This window comes from Schistocerca piceifrons, chromosome 2 (assembly GCF_021461385.2).
Source record: "Schistocerca piceifrons isolate TAMUIC-IGC-003096 chromosome 2, iqSchPice1.1, whole genome shotgun sequence".
NCBI lineage: Eukaryota > Metazoa > Arthropoda > Insecta > Orthoptera > Acrididae > Schistocerca > Schistocerca piceifrons.
Genome location: NC_060139.1, coordinates 344,857,409 through 344,877,543, shown reverse-complemented (window position 1 = coordinate 344,877,543; position 20,135 = coordinate 344,857,409). Strand labels below are relative to the sequence as shown.

At 37.8% G+C, this 20,135-nt stretch overlaps 1 protein-coding gene across 2 annotated transcripts in view; it reads left to right on the top strand.

The window, feature by feature from the left end:
- LOC124772990 (klaroid protein-like) overlaps window positions 1–20,135 on the top strand; it is a 176,490-nt gene that overhangs the window by 130,174 nt on the left and 26,181 nt on the right. For both annotated transcript variants that reach the window (XR_007014455.1, XM_047249365.1), the window contains exons 7-9: window positions 15,982–16,097; window positions 17,537–17,737; window positions 17,947–18,138. Coding sequence is in view for 1 of the 2 variants with exons in the window: in XM_047249365.1 (XP_047105321.1) it covers window positions 15,982–16,097; window positions 17,537–17,737; window positions 17,947–18,138 (509 nt within the window). In the remaining variant the exon portion in view is untranslated. The remainder of the gene's footprint in view (window positions 1–15,981; window positions 16,098–17,536; window positions 17,738–17,946; window positions 18,139–20,135) is intronic.

Genomic DNA, 20,135 nt, shown 5'->3' with positions numbered 1-20,135 from the left:
TTCTTGTCACTCCCCCAGTACCATTCCCCCAGATGTCTACAAAAATGGGCTTTAAACAAGGCAGACTGGGAAGCTTTCACCTCTGCTGTCACTGATGTTAGAAAGTACAGGGCTATTACAAATGATTGAAGCGATTTCATAAATTCACTGTAGTTCCATTCATTGACATATGGTCACGACACACTACAGATATGTAGAAAAACTCAAAGTTTTGTTCGGCTGAAGCCACACTTCAGGTTTCTGGCACCAGAGCGCTCGAGAGCGCAGTGAGACAAAATGGCGACAGGAGCCAAGAAAGCGTATGTCGTGCTTGAAATGCACTCACATCAGTCTGTCATAACAGTGCAACGACACTTCAGGACTAAGTTCAACAAAGATCCACCAACTGCTAACTCCATTCGGTGATGGTATGCGCAGTTTAAAGCTTCTGGATGCCTCTGTAAGGGGAAATCAATGGGTCGGCCTGCAGTGAACGAAGAAACGGTTGAACGCGTGCGGGCAAGTTTCACGCGTAGCCCGCGGAAGTCGACGAATAAAGCAGACAGGAAGCTAAACGTACCACAGCCGACGGTTTGGAAAATCTTATGGAAAAGGCTAAAGCAGAAGCCTTACCGTTTACAATTGCTACAAGCCCTGACACCCCGATGACAAAGTCAAACGCTTTGAATTTTCGGCGCGGTTGCAACAGCTCATGGAAGAGGACCCGTTCAGTGCGAATCTTGTTTTCAGTGATGAAGCAACATTTTTTCTTAATGATGAAGTGAACAGACACAATGTGCGAATCTGGGCGGTAGAGAATCCTAACGCATTCGTGCAGCAAATTCGCAATTCACCAAAAGTTAACGTGTTTTGTGAAATCTCACGGTTTAAAGTTTACTGCCCCTTTTTCTTCTGCGAAAAAAAACGTTACAGGACACGTGTATCTCGACATGCTGGAAAATTGGCTCATGCCACAACTGGAGACCGACAGTGCCGACTTCATCTTTCAACAGGATGGTGCTCCACTGCACTTCCATCATGATGTTCGGCATTTCTTAAACAGGAGATTGGAAAACCGATGGATCGGTCGTGGTGGAGATCATGATCAGCAATTCATGTCATGGCCTCCACGCTCTCCCGACTTAACCCCATGCGATTTCTTTCTGTGGGGTTATGTGAAAGATTCAGTGTTTAAACCTCCTCTACCAAGAAACGTGCCAGAACTGTGAGCTCGCATCAACGATACTTTCGAACTCGTTGATGGGGACATGCTGCGCTGAGTGTGGGACAAACTTGATTATCGGCTTGATGTCTGCCGAATCACTAAAGTGGCACATATCGAACATTTGTGAATGCCTAAAAAACTTTTTGATTTTTTGTAAGTGTGTGCAAAGAATTGTGAAAATATCTCAAATAATAAAGTTATTGTAGAACTGTGAAATCGCTTCAATCATTTGTAATAACCCTGTATGGTAAGTCAGCGGTTGTGTTGGGTCCTGGAGTCACGTGGCCTACTGGCTCCATACCAGGGCGGTTTCTGCCAGAGTCACTCTGCCACTGATAATCTAGTTTCCCTTGAGTCTTCCACCCAAACAGCTTTTTCCAGACACCAACATCTGGTTGCCATCTTTCTTGATTTATGAAAAGCTTAAGACATGACTTTGCGACATCATATCCATGCCACATTAGAAGAGTGGGGTTTCTGGGGCCCACTCCCAATTTTTATCCAAAATTTCCAATTGCTCCATAATTTCCATGTCAAAGTTGGTGCGTCCCATAGTCCCTCCCCATATCCAGGAGAATGGGGTCCCACAGGGCTCTCTTTTGAGTGTGTCTTTGTTTTTAGTGGCCATTAATAGTCTAGCAGCAGCTGTAGGGCCATCCATCTCTCCATCTTTGTATGCAGACGACTTCTTTATTTTGTTTGCTCCTCCAGTACTGGTGTTGCTGAATGGTGCCTACAGGGAGCCATCCACAAGGTGCAGTTATGGGCTCTAACCCGCAGCTTCGTTTTCTGCCGCAAAGTCGTGCGTAGTGCACTTCGGTCGGCGTTGTTCCGTTCATGCAGAACCAGAGCTTTACCTTAATGGCAATCCACTCACTGTAGTGGAGACATATTGATTATTAGGACTGGTTTTCGATGCCCAATTGATGTGGCTTCCTCATCTTCATCAGCTGAATCGGAAGTTCTTTTGGTAGCACCTCAATGCTCTCTGCTGCCTGAGCAACTCTAACTGGGGTGCAGATCACTCTACGCTGCTGCAGCTCTACAGAGCCCTTGTTCAATTCTGCCTTGATTGGGAGTCTGGTTTATGGTTTGGCGGCACCTCAGCATTGCATTTACTCGACTCGGTACACCACGTGGTGTTCGACTGGCAACAGGAGCTTTTAGGATGAGACCGGTGTCCAGCGCCCTGGTGGAGGCCAGAGTTCCTCCAATGAAGGTTAGATGTGCACAACTGCTCGCCAGTTACGTTTGATGCATTCATAGTTCTCCTGAGCATCTGAATTCCCGTCTCCTTTTCCCACCCATGGTGGTTCATCTCCCGCATCGGAGGCCCCGGTCAGGGCTTATGATTGCATTTCACATCTGATCTCTTCTGTCTGAAGTGAAGTCCTTGCATTTACCACCTATACTCGAGGTCCGTTCACATACACCTCCATGGTGTACACCTAGGCTGAAGCTTCGCCTGGACCTTACTCATGGTCCTAAGGACTCAGTTAAACCCGCAGCTCTCTGCTGTAATTTCCTCTAGATTCTTGACGTGTACTGGGACCATGAAGTGGTTTACATCGACGGCTTGATGGCTGATGGTCATGTTTTCTTTGCGTTGCTCATAGAGGGCATATTGAACAGCACTCTTTGCAAGATGGCTGCAGTTTTTTCACTACAGAGCTGCTCTTGAGCGCATCTGCTCATTCCCTGGTGAGTCATTTCTTCTCTGCACTGACTCCTTGAGCAGCCTGCAGCCTACAAGCTATCGACCAATGCCCCCTCTCCCCGCCCATTCTTCGGTAGCAACCATCCAGGAGTCCATATACGCCCTGGAACGGTTCAGTCGTTTTGTGGTGTTTGTGTTAAACCCAGGCCACGTCGGAATCCTAGGAAATGAACTTGCTGACAGGCTGGCCAAACAGGCTACACAGAAACTGCTTCTGGAGATTGACATCCCCGTAAGTGACCTGCGATCATTATTACGACACAGGGTTTTTCAGCTTTGCAAGACGGAATGACATAATCTCAGCATGCACAAGAAGCTGTGTGCCATTAAGGAGACTAAGAGTGTGTGTAAGTCCTCCATGCGGGCCTCTCGCAGAGAGATGCTTTTAGCTCATTATCAAGCACAGCTATCTGGTATCAGCCACTCAGCCCGCTTCCGGGTCTGTGGCTCCTCTCGCCATGCCTAAATACATTACTATTGTCTCTTTTTAAAGTTTCCCCTTTTTATTATTAAAATGCCTTAACAATTCCCTGTTGGTTATGAATAATGCAATTCAGATATAACAGTACTGGAAACAGAATTTCTGTTTGATACCACTTGTTTAAATTGTGTTCTTGGTAACACACAGCTAAATGTGCCATATATTGTTTCTTGACTAACTTATACTATAATGAATGACTAATTACTTTTAAGCCCAAGGTAGTCCATTTCTTCTCAAAGCTAGAAGTATCCTTTTTGTTGCACTAATCATTTCTGACTCCTGTTCTCATTTTTCTCCATCAAGTTTATTATTATTCTTACAGTTGTTATACTGTATGAGCTTGCCCTCTCTTAATTGAATTATATTCAGAGGGTGTGTAGGGCACGACCAGAACTTCATCTGTAAACAGAAATATGTAACTTGCAGCTATTTTTGAGAAAATAGAGTTCCATAATTTTTGTCATGCTCATATGCTTTGTCTGGTCATTAGTATCCAAGGAGGCTGCAACTGAGCGTGTAAACACTTTGTTTCATAAGCATGACATCTACATCAAATCTTGCTGCAGATACTTTCTTTCATTCATATATGGTTCTAATGATAGATTTGTAATGGTTCAGCAAATATTAATATTTAATGTTTTATTTATTATATTCAAAAATGTCATGCTGAAAAAAGGAGAAAAAGAATTTTGGTTTCCAAGGAGACTTAAAATAAAAAGGATACAAGAAAACTGACGCCTTTCTATTCATACTGTGGATAATATGTGTAACCTATAGAGCTGCAAGAGTCAGGATGCTATTGATCATGTAAACGTGGAAAACAAAAGTTATTGTGACAAGCAACACATGTAAAGAGAAAAACTTGGTTTACATTTGTAAATACTTCTCGATCATAACACAATTTTGTGGCATATCGTGCATATTGAACTATATAATCAAGTATTGTTGCACACAACTGATGGTGTAAGATTGATTGAATTTTTACGCAATTTTCTCTAGAAGCTCTCTAGCATGTTCATGATGTGATTTTCAGTCATTTTAGATGGTTGTTCACTTGCCTGTAGAAATAAACATTGCAAGGCTGCACCATCGGAACACATTATGGAGGAATTACTTTAAAACTGCACATTGACAGGCCCTCTCCATTCTGAAGTTCTGCCGTGCAGACCTTGTTCATTTGTTCTCCCCGTGAATCGAAGAGCAAAAGAAATTGTTCTACTCTAAAACATGGTTTTTAAATTTTGGTTAGAAAATTCTTGTATATTGCTGTTGTGAGTGTTTCTGCAATTTAAAGGTGTTATCTTAATGTTTTCATATTTGCATGGATGTTCATAAATTGGTTTTTTCACCCTTTGGCCTTATGAGCCAGTGGTCTCTTGAAAGCAAACAAAGAATATTGGTAGTAATTTTCCAAATAAGCTGACTGAATATTGAGCAGTGTACGAATTTGTCACCTTATGTGTATCCTTTCACTGCCCAAGAAGCTCCATTGTTTTTCATATGGTGAGAGTTCGCTCATAAGTTGATTGACATTGCCACCCTAAAACAAAAAAAGCTTGTCATATTTTAGTATGAGGTCTTGAATCTGGATCAAAAATTTGATGCTGCATCAAGGATTTTATGCAGTGAAGCACTTCCACTCTGACACAGATCTGGTGATTTTCTCTGAAAGATCTGATATCTTCTTGTGAAGAGTACTACCCAAAAGTTGGAAGCTTGAAAAGTAAAACTATGAAATTGGCAAGCAACAGCAAGAGCCCATTGTTGGTAGTTTTGTCACCACCTGCTTATTACATTCTTGAGCTTCTGTTAAGTGGTAATAGACCACGAATCACTTGTTTCAAGTTGTTCATTCTTTATCCCATGTTGTCTTACATGTTCTATTCAAATTTTCCTTGCTTTTTAGATGTCACTCCCCTTCTACGAAGAGTGGCCAAACTCCATCTAGGATGCTCTCACTAGAAGCTGACACTAATCTTGTAATCCAGAAGAACCAAATTGGTGTCCATTTTCACCTGCTTCTCTTTGGGCTTCTAATTATCTGAAGATAAGACTTTTTTTGTTTCTTGTCCTGTGTTGATTTCTTGGTGGACAATAAGTTTATCTTGTATCCCGAGTTGTTTTTCCTCTACCGTTCCAAAAGTATTGCAAAAAATTTCTTCTCCGGGTTGTGTGTGTTCTTGTAGTACTACTGCAGGATGATTGATTTTGGAACAAGAGCTGGTCACTGTAAAAGAATACTGTATTTATTCATACTGTTGAAACTTCTCTGCAAATTAATTGGGCTTCACAAATAGATTCATATTCTTTTGCTGTTGAAGTACTAGTCACATCACTACATATACTTATAAAACATCTTGGGGTCCGTACCTACAGGGCTAACATACAAATGAAGTATTCTCCGGGTTCATGAATGCTGTTCCCTTTCTCCCTCCACTTATTGAAAGTTGTTTGTAGAGATGCAGCTTTCTCTAGTGCTTCAAATACACCTGCAGGAATAATGGGAAAACAGGTTCATACAGTGAGTCATACCGTACGTGGACGTGTACCAGGAAGCCAGGCTCATGCTTGGTCAAAACCTTGTGAGGGAGCTGGAACATACCTGCAGCAGTATAGTAGTAATGGGAAACTACTTCCAAAAGTTCACTTATAGATTAGAATTTTGGCATAGAGATTATGAAAAATAAATGAGATTAATTAGATACACACAATTTAGTCATAATAAATATATTGTTATGGATATAATAGAGGGAAACATTCCACGTGGGAAAAATATATCTAAAAACAAAGATGATGTGACTTACCAAACGAAAGTGCTGGCAGGTCGATAGACACACAAACAAACACAAACATACACACAAAATTCAAGCTTTCGCAACCAACGGTTGCTTCATCAGGAAAGAGGGAAGGAGAGGGAAAGACGAAAGGATGTGGGTTTTACGGGAGAGGGTAAGCTGTTATTCACTTGGCTGCAAACTCCTTGAGTGCCATTGACCATACAAAGGAAATAAGCATGCCTAAAATTTTCAAACTTGATTTTCTCAAAAATGTTAGTGTTGATTTTTCCCTTTAAGATAACAGTCCTAGTCATTCCATACACACATTGCAAATATGAATCAAATCAGTGAGGGGAGGTTCATATTGTCCCCTTGTCAGTATCCATTGAAGTGAAAGTTAATGATACAGTAATTTTCATGGTCTCCTGTGTCCCCTCTCCTTTGCCCCCTCCATCCAACAAAATTCTCTTCTTGTACCCTTAGTTCTTTCTCACATCATCACAAATTGTCCCCCACCCCCTCTGAAGTCCTCATCTGTAGCTTATTTATTGATCTAATCACATTTTGTGTATCTGTTCTTCACTCCTTTGCGTCCTCTCTTTATTTGCATATTTTCAGCATGTATGCCATTTTTGAAAACGGGATTTTAGTAAGATTCTTCTTTAGACGAGCCATATCTTCTTGAAGGTGATTAAAATCATACTTCAGCCTCTTTCCAAATGAAATCCACAATATTCATCCTACATCTCATTCCACTTAAAATCAGTGCTCATTGCATTTGGTACCCTTCAGAACTCTTTGAGTACAGACTTTTGTTATAAATTTCCCCAAGGATTTGGTTTAAGGATAAATTCTCCAAACAGCCACATTTGAGGTTAGGGTTGCTTTCTTCAGTCACTAATACCTTCCTCTTTTTTGTTGAATAAAATGTTAAGGGTAACTTAGGATATTCTGTTTCCTTGAAGTTAAGTGTCACGTTGAACAAGAAGCATACACCTCCCTGAACATAGTTACTTTTTGTTGTGTGTGCGGTTTTCTAGAACAAATTGCTTTAAGTAGGTGAATTATGCGTATGTGAGTGATGGGCAGTATAAAGTCTCTTGGGATGTTGAGTCTGTTTGATGGCTTTGAAATTTAATTAGTTCTATCCATATCTCATGTTCCATTAGACACTACCAGGCAACTATTCTAACCTAAGGTAATATATACTAAAATGTTTTTCATTCCCATTGTTTTTTTATTATAGTCATGAATTGTCTACAGTATCTGGCAATTGAATGGATGAACGTAATGCTTTATATGTGCATTTTCTAAAGATTGCTGTTCCCTTTAGTTGTGATGTTAACTTTTCACAATGGTTATGTTTTTAATTTCAATGGCATTGAATTAAAATGCTTTCTGCTTATAGAATCATTGCTTTTGAAATTTGGTGCTTTTGGTGTCATGTCTCATAGCACACTTAAATTTTCAAAGCATTCTGATCTTGTTAAGATACAACAATCTTTAATCATTGTTCCTTGCGTTATACGTTTTTCACAAACTTTGGAAAGTCTTTCTGTCTCCTTTCTTGTAATGCTTATCTATAATTAATAACGTATCTTTCTGTCTAATGTAAGTTCACGTTTGAATATTCTTGTTTTTAGTAATATGCAGCAAAATTTATTGCTGGTTTTTTGTGTTTGTTTAATGTAACAAACTTGGTAATAATAATTTCAGTGATATGTTAGCTAACTAATATTTCATTTTAAATGTATTTTCAGGGTTACACATAGCACAGGATTCAACAGTCACATACCAAGAAATAAAATCTACAGTTCTTGAATATTTTTACCAGATTCCAGTATTTATCTCACTTATTCCAGCCACTCTTTATAATCTTCTGAATTATGTTGGTAAAATCCCTCCATTCCTCTACCATCTCTGGTTATCTCTCTTGGATATGACTTACCAGTTGCCAAACCTCTTTGATATTACTGCAGACATTCTTTCCAAAGTGTTAAACTTCTTCATAGGAATTCTAGAAATTCTTTCCAAAACTCCAAGTATGGTTGCCAGTATACCTGAAAAACTTGTTAATTTAAAGGAATCTATTATTTCTTTATTTTAATACCTCCTTTCTTTATTCTTCTCATCACCTGTGAATACAAATATTTTTAACACCTGCTTGCTTTCTGCTTGAAATGTTATGCACTGTTTTTCAACACACATTGCATGCTTTTTATACTGAATATGTTATGTAAAGATGCTTACACACTGCCCCGTGCATATATACACTAACTTTTTTCAGCTTCAAGCATAATTTTTTGTAATGAGATAAGCAGCACATAACTTCTAAACAAGCGTTCAGAGGAAATTATTAAAAAATTGAAATTTTGAGGAATTCACCTACACCTTATTGATGCATGTAGCATGGACATAAAGCAATACAGAAAGATTTGCTACCATTATCTTTCAAGTTATATATATATTTTTCTATTGGTATCTCTGGGTTTGGGTGTGAGTGTGCTTGTGCGTGTTAAAGCGTGTACATGCGTACACTTAAACTGGAAGAATAATGGTAGTTTATGAAAGTTAATGTGATTCTATGTTGCATTAGTGTGTCTGTGTACCATATGTCAATTAGTTGCAGGTGAATAATTACCTTTTCTCACTTTGCTTGGTTTCCTTCCCAGAATTTCCATTGACATATTAATTTTGCAGAAGTTATTTTTAATGATGTTTAGCTGTTTGCTGTCAATGCTGCTTTAAGGCCTTAGCTGTTCTTTAACAAATTAAATACTGTGGACATGGGGAGATGAAGATTGAAAGTTCTGTCACCTGGCATAGGAAAATTGTTTCCGAAACTTTTGGATTAGAAACATGATATTGTTAAAGAGGGGGAGGTACATTACTGTTCACCTATAACCAACATCAATGTAGAGTGCACACAAATTATGTTGAATTTTTCAAATGTCAAGACCTAGAACACTAATCAGTCTCTCATTTAGGATTGGGTGAAATAGATATGTATACTGATCTGTCTGTATAAATGCCATGTACCAAAATATGGTATTCTACTTTAACTCTTCAATTGAATCATAGACCAGCTGTAAGTTTCACTCTACTGCCACTTTTGTGCTGCAATTCTAGCTATAGTTTGTACACCAGGTTCGTTTCAGTTGAAGCAGTGTTGCACCATGGATGATGAAGTTATGTCATCACCAACATTCAAGCAAGTATAAACTGATCTGATGAGGAAAACAGACCATCCAGAAATGTATGAATTATGCAGTGATCAAGGGAATATAGTTGATTATAATGACAACTGTTAGCAGAATTAAAACTGTAAGGGCAGACAGGCTGAGAGTCGTGTGGGCAGCTCACTTGGTAATAGCAGTGACTGTGAAAGACAAAATTGTGTGTTTCAATCCCTCTGTGGGCCCAGTTTCAATCAGTCAACAAGTTTCAAATTTGTAATTTTGTCTTAGATTGGCCAGCTGCACAGGAATGTGTGTCTGGGTCAAATTTTACTCTTTCAACAGTTGCCATCTTCCATATATTGTGCGACTACATATTTAGAAGTTACCAGGAAAGTGACTTAAAAGTTTTGCCTGGCATGGTTAACAAGATAAGTTTCAAACTGGACACCTGGATTAAGAATCCCATTTTTATTCAAATTTTTAATCCTTTGTGACCTGCTCTATCATAATTACAGAAAAAAGTGACAATGTTGATGCCATTTAAGAAAATACTTGGAGAACTACAATGGGATAAGATAAACCATTGAGATCATTGGCTGGCAGATAAATAATGTTAAAATTTGCGTATTCTGTTAACTTAGTGTCAGGTTGTTATATTCAGTTATTTATTTCTTTATAAAGCAGGACAGTAATATTTGCATTTTAATATGAGCTTTATGCTTGTAAATTCATCTTTTTTTTCTCCATCAGTGCAGCATTTCAAACTGATTTTGCATGATTGTGGTCAGTTAATGGGTTGGTCAGTCTAACAGTCAGTTTCTTAGTACTTCATTGCATTCTTCAATAATGCAGTAGAAAGTACTGATGTTGACAATTCTTTTCTGTTATTGGACTGTTGTGTGCATTGACTTCAGAAATGAGTTTCCAGATGTGGCTGCCATATTACAGTAGTGAGAGTGATTTAAGAAATAAAATGAAAGTAAGGTGGTCAGTTTTTTGTTGTGTAGTGTTTGTATGTGCACACTATTTTTCTGCAGAGGTACTTCCAAATTAGGCTCACCTGTTCTTATACACTTGCATCCTGCAGCAACGAGAGTTAAGAAATGAGAACACATGTCTCAAGACACAAAAAACTACTAGCTGCCTTAGTAGTGAAGCATGCTCCATGAGACTCTTGTAAATGAAAAAACACTTATGTTACAATACAAGAAGTCTATACTCAGACTCTTATGGAATGGGGCATTACGCTGAGTCACTAATGGAAGTGTGGCTTCTGCATGTGTGCGGTCTTCTAGGACCAAAACGCCAACCACGTATTTCAAAAAGTCTATCTTTTCACTTGAGCCCTATAATTTGTTTGGTGTGAGCAGAAGAGGTTCAATACTTGCAGTGCATATTTACAACAGGAAATAACAGATCATGGGTTTGACAGTATTTCAGGTAAATCCCAGAAAATAAAGTGCAACATAGTATTTGTTCCCAGTAGATTAGTTCTGAAAGACAAAATACAGTAGATGCGATTTATTATTTGAAGAATGCTGAAATATTTCTAGGCAGTCAGGCATCAACTAATAGCTCTCCTTTGCGGGCAGTAGCACGGAGATGACTAGTACATCATTTTTTATGGTAAAGGTCTTGTTTTTTGTACATCGTGGAAAAAACTCTGATATTGTCACTCAAAGTATGGTGCCTATGCATTTGATTAGTTTTCTTCATAGGAGTAGCCTTATGTAACTACTTCCATACTTACCTATCTATTTACTATTGTCACACAAAATGTCAAGTTTATTTGGATACCTATATACTTGAGCTTTGGAATTTAACCATAAAACAGGATTTAGAGTAACATTATGTAGGCATCTGAATACATTTTACACTGATGGTTGTGAAGATAGAGACAGATAAGGAAGGAAGTAACCCTTCACTATGTTTACAAGAATGTGTGCCACAAATTATTGATCCTGTAACAATTGTTCTACCTGTATGAGCAAAACTAGAAACAGCTCTGTGTTTTGGAATCGCAACAAGTATTCATGCTGCTTATTTATGATTCGTTCTTTTTAATAGTTCCTGTAGTCAAATTCTTGTGCAAAAGTGGACTGAATGTATTTGGAAGCCTAAAATAGTGTCCTGATATGAAAGCAAATTGTTCATTTTTCTGTGTTGATGAATCACTGCAACAGTATCAGAACCCTGAAAATTGAAAATTGTGACTTATTTACAAAAATGAGCCAAAAAAGCCTGACGACATAGTGTACATTGCTGTAAGAAGTGCTGTTGTAAAAAGCTTTTTCTTTCTGTATAAGTGCATATGTACATTAATGGTTACCTTAAGTGGAGGTATCTAAAATATTACACAATTTTTCAACATGTGTACATCGGGATACTGAGTCTTAAGCTGTTTTAGTGTGTTGTAGAGGAACCATCTTGTAGTAATTGTGGCAGTGTTCTCAGTCAAATATGCTGTGTTACCCACATTTCTTTAAATTAAATTGAAGTCTCCAATTCCAGACCAAATTATGTTCACCCAGACAAGCACTCCCCCCATCCCCTCGCCCCCCCCCCCCCCCCCCCCCCCCCAGGCCTTTTTAGTTGGTGTTATAGTACATGTATGAGTGGCAGCTCTGGATGTGCTTGCTTTCATTAAGAACTGAATAAACTTTTTATATTTTTTAAACTTAGCATTTATGATTTTAAATACAAAGTTTGGAATGGACAGCTCATAGAATAATTAAATTGAAGTAGCAATGTAAATTATTCAGTGGTGTCTGAAATGTGTTTAGAAAAACACCACAAAACTGGGTTTAACTCTGTCATTTCTTTTTGTAATAATGTTATTCCATATTAACTTACAACAAATGTTCTGGCATATCAACAACAAAAGAACCATTAAAAGCCACCTATCAATATGCTCAACTGTTGCAGGTGACTGTACTTTTGTACATCTAATGCTCGCATTGCGGGATGGACAGTGAGACTAGTCAATAAACAGCTTATATAAAGAACTGTGTGCAGGGCTTCTGTAGATTTGCATACCCAGTTAAGAGAGCGCAGCACAGGTTAGCATTTCTCGAGATGCTTCACATTATTCTTGAGAATTGGCTATATTTCTTTCGAGCAAGATAAATTCCTAACCTGAGCAGCAGCTATGTTACTGAAAAAATGTGGAACAGTTTTTAAAAGTATGTGGGGTAAATTTTTCCGTTAAGTTGTATTATGTTAACCCTGAAATACTCCACTTTTTAATATAAGTAATGAATAGCATGATAGGCCAGTCTTGGGTCAAAAAATAAAGCTAAACAGGAATTTAAATTCTTTGCATTCCACTATTTTGCATTTATTTGTGATAAGGGGCAGTTGACAGTTCTCACAATGAAATTTCATGAATCACAATAAAACATTAGTCTCATTAGTAGTCTAGTTCTTAGTAGCATTGTAAAGAAAATTGTCAGTAGCAGAGATATACTTAATGTTAATTCTTATAACAATTTTACTGTGGAACAGGGGGAACTGAGATAGCATTGGTCATGGAACGTTATCATCAGCCTAAAATTTTAACAGTGATACCGGTATTTCAAATACTAAATCATTTTGACTACAGTTCTGGTAATGTGCCATACATATGTGAAACTTTCTGTGTGATGATAGTGGTGGGTGCCCAAGGAAAGAGGTTTCATCATATTGCTTCTGAAGTACAAACTTCGTCCAGCCTAAGGGACTGTTCATCAAGCCAATGAAGAGGGGCATTTGTAGTTTAATCAGGAACTGGAACTGAGTTGCCCCCCCCCCCCTCTCTCTCTCTCTCTCTCTCTCTCTCTCTCTCTCTCTCTCTCTCTCTCTCTCTCTGTCTGTCTGTCTGTCTGTCTGTCTGGGTGGGTGTGTGTGTGGGTGCGTGCGTGCATGCTTTCAAAAGGGCATGTCCTTCCCTAATCTAAGCTAGCTCTCTGCGACTGATCATCTCATCATTAATGGGCATCAAATCCTAGTTTACTTCATTCTTCATCTCAGTTCATTTTCTTTTGTCTCCACTCCCCACCCCATTTTTTTTTTTTTTTTTTTTTTTCACTGTACTTAATTTCACACTTACCACTTGCTGTTTTGCACTATTTCTACAGTCAGTCTGGTAGCCACAGTAGAAGACTGACATTATTAAGTCTTCCTGCTAAAAATCTTAAATAGTTTTAGTATCATCTTGGTTTCCATGTGTCTCCTGACCCCGAAAGACAAAAGAGCTAAATTAATAACATTCCAGTTTTCAAAGTTTATACTCATTCCGACTTGCTGAATTGTTATGCTGCCTTTGCTTTTCTAGCTCTTATCTTTAATTTTAAAGTCCTTAAACTGAAGCAAAACTGCATATTCTATTCAAGGAAGACAATTACTTGCTGCAGACATTTAAAATAATTTTAAAGTTCTGTAAAGATGCATGAAGATATTTTGTATGCTTTGCTGTCAACAGTCGCAAATAGCAGACATTTGAAGTTTCCATACAACAGTTATGCTTAGAATTATTACCATACACTTAACTGTAGAAAGGAGATTGCTTTGGGCAAAGCTTTGTAAACTTTCCATCTGCTGATTACCATAGCAGAATTATTGGCAGTATACCAAGTATTTTCTGAATTTGGTTCTCCAATGAAATGGATAGATCCCTTGTCTCAAGTTTGTATTTCTCATAATATGTTTTTCCATTTAGTCTTGCAGCATGTTTCATATATTACACACAAAATTTGGGCACTCTTTATCTCCTAGTGGGTTAAGTACCATGTTAAAGCCTTAAAACAGATGGCAGCTGATTTCACATGAAAAAATTAAGTTTATAATTAGCCAGTATAGTTGTGTGTGTGCCGTGTGTGTGTGTGTGTGTGTGTGTGTGTGTGTGTGTGTGTGTGTGTGTGTGTGCGCGCGTACTGCTTTTCAACTTAACTAATTTTATAGTAAAAACAGCCACTTTGTTAATTATACTTCTTGCATGTATACCTTTTCTTTCTTCTGTAAGGATTGTGCATTGATTTCCTGTTGTACATAGTTTCTTTGCATGATAGTGCCTTCATAGCTTTGTCTTTGTTTGGTTTGGTTACTGTAGAAATTTGTAGCTGGGATTTTGTAATTTTTTTTTCTTCTTGTAATTGTGTGAAGAATTTGTATTCAGAGCACGGTAATAGTTTGCCCTGAAACAGCACTTAATTTCATAATTTTGTTTTATAACTACGCTTCACTCTTATACAATGCATGCTTGATGCACAAGCTTATCAGCCCCAAAAGAATAAATATAGGCTTTGCTAACCTTCCTCTTGCATTATAGTGGAGGAGGGAGAAGGATAGAGGAAGGAGAGTAAGACACATACTATATTTTTATTATGTACATAGTTATGTCACTTATATCCTTGATCCTTCCCAATTCTCATCATTCTGGAAAGTGCCAAATGAATATCCTTGAATGTGGAGCCACAGAAGTGTGCTGGTGACTCAGCGGACATAGCAGAATACTTGGTAAGTGACACCTCTATCCTTCTCACCTCACTTTCAGTAAGCTTTCCTTTAATTCCTACAGATAGACTGGAATTCAGATTACAAACTATTACATACAGTTTTTCATAAATATGCCTCTATTGAATATCCATCACTTGTTAGATTAACATTTTTTGGTAGTTCAGAAACTGGGAAATTTTGTTGAAAGTAATTTTTTGTTTTAGAATTCCTTCACTGATGTGTGACTAACATGTTTATTGTAGCAGTATTGTTGGTTAACATTCAGTTTGGTGCTGTGGGTTATAATTGTTGGGGCAAAGTAAGTAAATAGTTGCATATGTATTGCGTTGTGTGGTGTATGATGGCAATAGATATGAAGAATGCACTAATTTTTATATATATATATATATATATATATATATATATAAAAATAAAGATGAGGTGACTTACCGAACAAAAGCGCTGGCAGGTCGATAGACACACAAACATACACACAAAATTCAAGCTTTCGCAACAAACTGTTGCCTCATCAGGAAAGAGGGAAGGAGAGGGGGAAGACGAAAGGAAGTGGGTTTTAAGGGAGAGGGTAAGGAGTCATTCCAATCCCGGGAGCGGAAAGACTTACCTTAGGGGGAAAAAAGGACAGGTATACACTCGCACACACGCACATATCCATCCACACATACAGACACAAGCAGACATATTTAAAGGCAAAGAGTTTGGCCCAAACTCTTTGCCTTTAAATATGTCTGCTTGTGTCTGTATGTGTGGATGGATATGTGCGTGTGTGCGAGTGTATACCTGTCCTTTTTTCCCCCTAAGGTAAGTCTTTCCGCTCCCGGGATTGGAATGACTCCTTACCCTCTCCCTTAAAACCCACTTCCTTTCGTCTTCCCCTCTCCTTCCCTCTTTCCTGATGAGGCAACAGTTTGTTGCGAAAGCTTGAATTTTGTGTGTTTGTTTGTGTGTCTATCGACCTGCCAGCGCTTTTGTTCGGTAAGTCTCCTCATCTTTGTTTTTATATATAATTTTTCCCACATGGAATGTTTCCTTCCATTATATATATATATATATATATATATATATATATATATAGTTGTAACTGTAAGTTAATCTGTATGACATGTTGAGCATTTCATTATTGCTTGCAGGTGGAGGACTTGTTTCTTACATCAGGAGGTCACCAGTTGAAAATTTCAGTTCAATTCTGGAGAGGGTTGGAGCTGTTACTGAAAGCTGGCTACATTTTCCTCAAATTTATTTAAGGGTAAATTGTTCACTACTTTAGATAGAGATTCTGAACTCATGCTTCAATCATTGATCTCATTCAGTAAAGTTGCATGGATGAAATTGAAGTTTGTTATTTTATTACTCAAATGTGTCAGTGCTGCAGAATGAATGTTAAGAACATAGTGGGCCGTTCACTTTTAGGTTTTCCTTTAGAAATGTTTGCTTTGTTGTTGAAGTCTTAAGTTGTCAATAGACTGAGAATTAGTCTGAATGCTCTGGGCCAAATGCATTGTATCCAACCATATTTTACTTATGTTGACAAGCTACAGCTCAACTTGTAGATGCAGAGGACAAGCCAAGCATCAGAAAACACTGTTATTAGAGGCATTGACAGCTGAGTGCTGCACAGAAATTGCATAACAGTTTGATACTTCAAACGATAGACCTAATGCCAACCAAAAGAAGTAGTACTTTCACAAGACTGCTGCACTGCGCAGTGTGTTCATCGACATATCAACTCGAAGGAGGTCTAAGTTTTTGGCATCTGTAGTTTTTTAATATTAGCTTTAGACAGAAAATGCTTTCTTGAACTGCAGTAACACTAAATGTTAATAAATGACTCAAAATGGTAATAAATATAAATCCCCCATTAGATCACATAAACAACAAAAACTGAAGCTATGCTGTCCATGGGTGACCACGAAATTCATTCAAAAACTGAAATGTAATGTGCAAAGTAAACTCCAACCAGGGTTTTGGGACAAAATGTGGGGTGCATAAACTTGTTGAAAGAAGTAACAGACATTTGAAATTTCGATAATTTAAAGTGAAAGGGGATTAATAAAATTATCATGAATGGCAGTTGAAAACTGGAGATCTAAGAAAGTGTGAAACAAGTGGAAAAAGTGAGAAAAATTTAGAAGTGGAGAAAGAAATTATGTTGCGCATAAATATGGGAAAGGGTGATAATCATGAAATGGGTTGGGGATTTGGATGTGGGTAGGAAATAGGCTTAAGAGAAGAATTGAGGCATTTTATTATAATGGAAGTTGGTATTGAGTAGATGTAAGTAGGATGCTCTTTCTGAATATTTATTACTGCCTGTGTTGGTGATTGTGTTAAGCAAAGTGCTAACAACAATTTGTATCTGCCATAGTGTTACAGACCATTTTTAGCAACAGGCTTTGTTTTACAAATTGTGCAAGTTTGCCTGTGCTCATTTATCATCAATGATGATGTAGTGATGACTTGTGCTTCTAACATTGGCTATTCTAGCAGGTTAATTTGCCATGCCACTGTATGGTTTTCTGTTGCCTCTGGGTAAATAGTTATAGCATTTGTGTATATAACTTACCACTGTAATACAATTATAAACATTTCACTTCCACATTTAATCTGTTGGCCTTCTTTTCTCATAATATGAAATTCATCACACAGTCTTCACTAAACTCAAGCAGATGTTATTGTTTCATGCAGGATAATGATGAACATAAAATCCAGAAAGATAATGTTAAAGGTTATTCCTTTGCACCTTTTGATGAAAAACTTATTGTGAAGAAGGTTCTATCCAGTTCTGAGTTCCAAAAACTAATTCAGTCTCAGAATCATCTGGAATCACAGCAGGCAGAACTGGAAACTCAGCTCAATGGACTGGAAGCAGGTGACACCAGATACAAGGTAAGATTGTTGGAGTTACTTCAGTGTACCAGTAATGTGTTGCTCCGTTTGAATCTTCTGTGAACATTGCATATTAGGGAAACAATGTCTCTTGATACATTTTCGATGATTTGAGCAAATAATTGATAGCATTAGAAACTTTTAGCAGACAAGACTAAATTCATATACTTGCTGTATTCAGAATTTAGATGCTCTATTTTTCTGTGCAGGCTGCACTTAATGAAGAACAAATGGAACAACAAAAAAGACTTATGGTGGAAGTGGACAGGATTAAAATGCAGGTAGACAATTTGTTCAATGAACAGCAAAGGATAAAGAATACACAGCATTCTGTTCATGCAGAATTTAATATATGGCAGAAGAAAATTAGAGATCTAAGCTCTCGCCTAAGGCTTTTACAGGTTAGTTCATAAAAACCTGCTGACAAGCTGCTATGGTGTTACTTATGCAGTAAATCAGAAATATTTGGTGTCTAGGTCATTCATGTGTATGCCAGTCTTCTGCTTATAATGCTACTGAAGTCAGCTTTTTCCCACGTGTTCACTCTGGTTACATTGTCTGTGTTTTTCCATGCAATTTTTTCTTGTGTATATTTGTAAATTTAAACGATTGAATTGTCTTACATTAAATAGCTGGCTAACTCAGTTCTTCGTGGAGGTATTACATATGAATGGATGATTGTGCCCAGGCCATTTGTATCAAATGATAACAGTATAATCAGCTATGGAGAAAAGACCCTGAAGTGCATGACTGCAAAAGGGTTTTTACCAGAATTCAAAGTGCAAGATTGTTAGACACAAACAGAGTGAGGACAGAACATGAAGGGAAACCAATGTAAATGGGTAATTCTTTATGTTCTCAATGTAATGTAAATCGAAATTTGAGGAGACATGTCCAAAAGCAGCTTCATTGCATGCAGTGTCCCTTAAAAACAAATTGATATCAACAGGTACCATATTAAGAAAATCCTCCCAGACCATTAAGTATCTTAGTTCCTTGAATAGTCCTTAAATATCTAGGTGGAAGAACAGTCTTCAAATGACTAGGTACAAAAAGATTTGAAGGATGGTGTTAATTACTGCAGAAAAGTCGTTAAACAACAGAATAATGTACAATGCAGAGAGTAAATAATAAAACAGCCTGGGAATCATTAAAACATGAAGCACACACACAATTGAAAGCACAACTTAATTAGGGGAGCTGATGCAGCAAATGATCCACATCACCTAGCAACTATGTGAATGAGCATTTTTGAATGTTGCAGAGTAATAACAAAAATCTGAGAAACACACATGGTATCTGTAAATAATTTTGCACTGAGAACATTGATACTATTACTGACCATAGAGCATGAGGCAGTAATACTGTAGGAAGAAACAGTCAGCAGGCTTACATGGACTATCAGGATATGTGCTGTAACAATGCATACAAGAATACAAAATCCCTCAATGAACATAAAAATAAGTCATTTGTATTATGGATTTTGACAGATTATTTACAGCAGGCAAGAGTTGTGCTATTGCTAAAGGTAATGCAGGAGACATTGAAAACTTCAGGCAAATTTCCCTGCAGTCATCTTCCTCAAAAGTAACAGAATCTATTATGAATGATAGATCAGTGCTTTAATTCAATAAAACGTAAGTGAATTACGGTTCGGTTTCTGCAGTGGTGGTTCGGAATCATGCCTTTGCAAAACTAACAAAATTGATACTTGATGTTCAGATTTTACTAAATGAGCTAGAATTATTAGGAATAAGGTGTGTAGCTAATGGCCTAGTGTCGATTATGCTTAGAAAGTAAAATACCAAAAGTAAAGATAACACAAATTTCATATGAGGCTCAACTGTTAGTGATGTGGTATGGAAAGTTCTGGCAAAATGTAAATAATTTAGGAATAAAAGTAACAACTGGCCAGATAATAATAATTTTGTGTTGCTTACTAATCTAGTGCAAGTGTTTCAATCGCATGCCAGTTTGGTGACTTGGGTGGCCCTAACATACCCCAGTTATCCAACCAGGAAAAGGAATGTACACTTTAACGTGGAGTCTGAATATGTCATTCCTGGTGACTCCTCGTACTGCTGAGATGAGAAGGTTGCGTTAAAATGCAGACGGAAAAATCACACACACACACACACACACACACACACACACACACACACACACACACGCACACGCCACTTACATTACACTAGTGGACTACACAATTCTTATTTGGTGGGTTGTTAACTTTACTCCTAAATTAGTGTGACAGGCTCAACAGAACCAAAGTACATTAATATTAGAGTTTTGTCGGGGTAGGATGTAATGACCAATACTGTTCCTCACAAACATAAATTGCTTTCCCAGAATTGTTTCCTGTGCCTAATGTGGCTAGATGGTTGATTTCAAAGATAGA